The sequence below is a fragment of the Mycetomoellerius zeteki genome, unplaced genomic scaffold, assembly GCF_001594055.1.
Source record: "Mycetomoellerius zeteki isolate Tzet28-1 unplaced genomic scaffold, Tzet1.0 scaffold61, whole genome shotgun sequence".
Classification (NCBI taxonomy): Eukaryota; Metazoa; Arthropoda; class Insecta; order Hymenoptera; family Formicidae; genus Mycetomoellerius; species Mycetomoellerius zeteki.
Genome location: NW_017257621.1, coordinates 1,048,625 through 1,054,244, shown reverse-complemented (window position 1 = coordinate 1,054,244; position 5,620 = coordinate 1,048,625). Strand labels below are relative to the sequence as shown.

General features: G+C 35.7%; 2 protein-coding genes across 2 annotated transcripts in view; both read left to right on the top strand.

Moving 5' to 3' along the window:
• Window positions 1–1,205, top strand: part of bisc (TM2 domain-containing protein 1 biscotti) — a 3,846-nt gene extending 2,641 nt beyond the window's left edge. Inside the window, exon 3 of the mRNA XM_018456908.1 lies at window positions 814–1,205. Coding sequence (XP_018312410.1) covers window positions 814–1,090 — 277 coding nt within the window. The 3' untranslated portion in view covers window positions 1,091–1,205. The remainder of the gene's footprint in view (window positions 1–813) is intronic.
• A 797-nt stretch (window positions 1,206–2,002) lies between these two features.
• The window catches only part of LOC108728385 (probable serine/threonine-protein kinase DDB_G0282963), a 5,001-nt gene continuing 1,383 nt past the window's right edge, over window positions 2,003–5,620 (top strand). The window contains exons 1-2 of the mRNA XM_018456909.1: window positions 2,003–2,098; window positions 2,369–5,609. Of these exons, the coding sequence (XP_018312411.1) occupies window positions 2,003–2,098; window positions 2,369–5,609 (3,337 nt within the window). The remainder of the gene's footprint in view (window positions 2,099–2,368; window positions 5,610–5,620) is intronic.

Sequence of the window (5,620 nt, the reverse complement as noted above, 5' to 3'; positions counted from 1 at the left end):
GAGCATATGTCTATAGGACTTTTTTTCTTAGTTTTTTACTCCTCTACACGCTCCCGAAGTCTTGCCATTTAATTTGGAAATACCCTGTATATAACATATATCAAGTAATTGATCGAGGAGGGCGAGTATGACAAAATCTTTAAGGAATACAGGAGGCACTGTTGTAAGAAATTTAATATCGTTTATTAGTGAACGTATTCTGAATACAATATGCGGTATTGTATTCTTAAACCAGTATTCATAGTCGGTTTTTGTATTTATAATAAATATAGTCTTAAAATATTACGAGCTAATCAGAGGACCGTATTAGCATCTTAAAACATTTAAAATGGTCTTGTAATAAGAACGGATTATGAATACCGGCCACAAATATTCTTAGATGGGCCGGATTTTTTGTACATGTGTGGCGCAGAATAGGCAATATCTGGTGAGCTTGCGAAAAATTGTTGAAAGTTCCTAAAAAACAAAAATACATTTTGACTAGTTATTTTGGCTGGTTAAAACGAATTTTGACCGGTTAAAACCAGTTTTGACCACTGGTTAGGTAAAAAAAAGTGGTCTTTTTGCCAACCCTGTGATCATAGATATTTTATTATTATTATTTTTTTTTTTTCAAATAGTCTTATATCACAGATTAAGAATATGTAATTGAATTTGTAAAACTCTTAAAGAAATAAAACTGATAACAAAAAGCTAGTAGGTTCCAGGGACCTATATCTTCCTTTAGTGTAACAAAAAATGTATTCTTGTTACATTAAGTACTTCAAGTTTATATATACAGTTTGTGAACATTCACGTTTGAATTGTTTTCAGAAATGGATATTCATTTGAGACATCACTATTGTTGTCGATATTTCTCGGCATGTTCGGCATAGATCGATTTTACCTTGGATATCCTGCTCTAGGCTTGCTCAAGCTGAGCACGTTGGGATTCCTTTTTCTTGGCCAGTTCGCCGATGTAATTCTTATAGCTACGCAAATTGTAGGACCGGCGGACGGTTCACACTATGTGATGCCATATTACGGTGCTGGAATTAACATCATAAGGAGCAACAATTTTACGTATAGAGTGCCACAATATGATTGTTGAGAGAAAATAGTATATCTAAAGCATGTAAATGACGACTTTTCTATACACGCGCGCGTGCGTTTGTGTGTGTATGTATGTGTATATAATTGTATACCAATCTCTGTTTTTGTCGCGAGCAACGATGTATAAGTCCTAGAATGAAATCCTATTTCATATATATATATATATATATATATATTTTAATATTACTTATTGTTATTATGCTCTCTGTATTCTATTCTATAAGATAAACTGTGAACGTTATCTTGTAGATATTTATCTCTCAACGAAAAATGTTGTATATATAAAGATTTACTACTTATTTACTTATTGCCAGCTGATGATTAATTAATAAACTCTTGTTTTTATTTCTAAAGTTCTCCGTTATTATGTTCTTCAGTATATTCTTCATTATGTTCTTCATTATGTTCTTACGATCAGGGTTTCTCAGAATGCAAATATCGTGATAATCATACTCCCAAATTCCGCAATTGTGACTCAATCGGCCTTGAACGATTTATCGCGAAACTAAGTTATACCTCTTAATGTCGATGCACCGACGTAATTCGATTCGTGCGATCTCGCATTTATTTCCCAATCTCTTGTTCCTCTGATATAAATGCGAAAATAAGAAGCGTTTATTATTATTACTTCCATTAATCCTTATTTTCGTGCACAGAGCTCGGTAACGGCGTTTCGCGCACGAACATCTTGCGTTCTCGGAAATCCTAAGACAATGCCGACCGAAGATGCATCACGTTGCAATTTCGCATTACATACATGTTAATCGGCACGTTTTCGATATGAAATGTATAAATCCACATGCTTCTCTCCGTGATGAGTTCTTTAAAGTTATCGTTTCACGAGAGTTCAAAGACAGACGTGATTTATTAAATCTGGAAGACACATTATTGAGAGACGAGCCGCTCCTCGATGACTTCAACTATGAAGATTCTACTTTTGCTTCTACTTTTACCGCTCGGAATTATACTAATAATTGCGACAATATATCATTCAAATATTTCTGGGGTAAGCAATTTCATCATTACTTGATGCATATCTATAGACTTAATTTTTAAAAATAGTATAAAGCTAGATTACATTACAAGAAAAACTTGCAAATCTAAGAATCAATAAAATATCGAAATATATTTTAAATGAAATAATAAATTGCAAATATATATATGTAATCTTTTTCTTTACATATATATATATTTTTTTTTTAAATAAGATGTGAAGTTTATCAAACATACCTGCTCTTTACTATTAATTTTTATATCGAGGAAATCACTTTTGCAGTATACTGACAATACAGACAAAAATGCTGTGGAACCGCAGATAATAAGACATCGACGAACAATTAGGCCCGCTACTATACATTATTGCAAGTTCAATCAGTACTATGATCAGGAAGAAGGCCGTTGCTTAGGTGTGCCAGGAGGCGGTAAAGTGCTTCACATTGAAAACGGACGATCATGTGGCATCAACGTCTTGAAGCCGCATTGTAAAAGCTCTCTATATTATCACATCTGCAAGCGCGACAAGTCGATCTTGGCGCAGTGTGCAAACAGGCAGATTTTCGACAATCGTTTGCAACGATGCGTTTACTACGATTCAAGTAAATTAACTCCCAGTATTATTTCACCAAACGACTACACATATGATCACGTTAGAATGCCACGTTGCACGAGATATGGTCGATTTCCCGTGCCTGGTCACTGTTCCATGTTTTACACATGCGACACGAATGGACATCGACTTTATCAGAGTGTCTTCAAATGCCCACAAAACACGGGATATCAAGTGGATAGAGGAGTTTGTAACATTGTGGCAGATTGTGTGAACGACAACTCGGTGGATACTACAGTTTGTGTTCCAGATGCCCCGGGTGAAAATGTGGAATCTCCACGTCTCGATGAAACTGTAGACGGAAACGTAAAAGAAATTTCAGAAATACTTGAAGAAAGTAAAGCCAATGCGGACGATTCTATTGTAGAAAAGGAGGAAAATGTAAATTTCAAGACTTTCGATGATATTATCACTACTACTCCTATAAATATAATAGGACCACTGTCAGAGAATAATTATAACGATAATAATAACGATACAAAAGTGTCAAGTAACAATGCGAATTCGTTAAATCCAATCAAAGAAGACTTAATTTCTGAAGGTAGCGACGAAAAGATAATGTACAGTCAAGCTCCGAATCAGCTTGAAACTATGCAAAAAGCATCTAATGAAGGACAGAACGAAGAGGACGGATCATCACTATTAAATTTACGAATTACATCGCCATTAACGACAGAACTCGATGATATACCGCATTCGATTACAGAACAATATAAAAACAATAAAGATAGCACAGTGACGCCATCGAATTTCAATAATGATTCAGTTAATCTGTACTCGACACCAACAATAAGTAATGTACAAGAATCTACTCCAAACAGCGACGTGTTACCGAATATAAATGGAAAAATGCAAGGTGCATCTACAGAACAATATAAAAATAACGAAGACAGCATAGTGCCGCCATCGAATTTCAATACTGATTCTGTTGATCTGTACTCGGCACCAACAATGAGTAATATACCAAAAATCTCTCCAATCAGCGACGTGTCACCGAACGTGGATGAAACAATGCAAGATACGATTACAGAACAATATAGAAACAATGAAGACAGCACAATGACGCCATCGAACTTTAATACAGATTCGATTGATTCAGCACCAACAATAAGTAATGTACCAGAATCCTCTCCAATCAGCGATGTGTCGCCGAATGTAGATGAGAAAATGCAAGATGCGATTACGGAACAAAATAGAAATAATGCAGACAGTACAATAACGCCATTGAACTTTAATACAGATTCAGTTGATCAGAATCCGGCATCAATAATAAGTAATGTAGCAGAATCTTCTCCAATTAGCGACATGCCGTCAAAGATAGATGAGGGAATGCAAGATGAAGCTACAGAACAATATAGAAACAACGAAGCTAGTATAGTGACTCCATCGGATTTTAATACAGATTCGATTGATAAGTATTCTGCATCAACAATAAGTAATGTACCAGAATCTTTTCCAATCAGTGACGTGTCGCCGAATATAGATGAAAAAATGCAGGATGCGATTACAGAAGGATATAAAGATAACGAAGACAGCATAGTGACGCCATTGACTTTGAATACAGATACGGTTGATCAGTACCCGGTACCAACAGTAAGTAATACAGCAGAATCTTCTCCAATTAGCAGTACGTCATCGAAGATAGATGAGAAAATGCAAGATGCAGGTACGGAACAATCTAAAAACATTGAAGACAGGACACTAACGCCATCGAATTTGAATTCTGATTTGGTTGATCTGTACTCGGCACCAAAAATAAGTAGTATACCAGAATCCTCTTCAATCAGTGATGTGTCACCAAATCTAGATGAAAGAATAAAAGATGCGATTACGGAAGAATATAGAAACAAGGAAGATAGTATAGTAACACCATCGAATTTTAATACAGATTCGGTTGAGAAGTATCCGACACCAACAGTAACTGATGTATCAGAATCTTCTCCAATCAACGACGTACCACCGAATATAGATGAAAAAATGCAAGATGCGATTACTGAAAAATATAGAAATAACGAAGACAGCATAGTAACGCCATCAAATTTGAATACAGATTCGGTTGATCAGTACCCGGCACCAACAGTAAGTAATGCAGCAGAATCTTCTCCAATTAGCAGTATGTCATCGAAGATAGATGAGAAAATGCAAGATGCAGGTACGGAACAATCTAGAAACATTGAAGACAGGACACTAACGCCATCGAATTTGAATTCTGATTTGATTGATCTGTACTCGGCACCAACAATAAGTAGTATACCAGAATCCTCTCCAATCAGTGATGTGTCACCAAATCTAGATGAAAGAATAAAAGATGCGATTACGGAAGAATATAGAAACAAGGAAGATAGTATAGTAACACCATCGAATTTTAATACAGATTCGGTTGATAAGTATCCGACACCAACAGTAACTGATGTATCAGAATCTTCTCCAATCAACGACGTACCACCGAATATAGATGAAAAAATGCAAGATGCGATTACTGAAAAATATAGAAATAACGAAGACAGCATAGTAACGCCATCAAATTTGAATACAGATTCGGTTGATCAGTACCCGGCACCAACAGTAAGTAATGCAGCAGAATCTTCTCCAATTAGCAGTATGTCATCGAAGATAGATGAGAAAATGCAAGATGCAGGTACGGAACAATCTAGAAACATTGAAGACAGGACACTAACGCCATCGAATTTGAATTCTGATTTGATTGATCTGTACTCGGCACCAACAATAAGTAGTATACCAGAATCCTCTCCAATCAGTGATGTGTCACCAAATCTAGATGAAAGAATAAAAGATGCGATTACAGAAGAATATAGAAACAAGGAAGATAGTATAATGACACCATCGAATTTTAATACAGATTCGGTTGATAAGTATTCGACACCAATAGTAACTGATGTATCAGAATCTTCTCCAATCAAC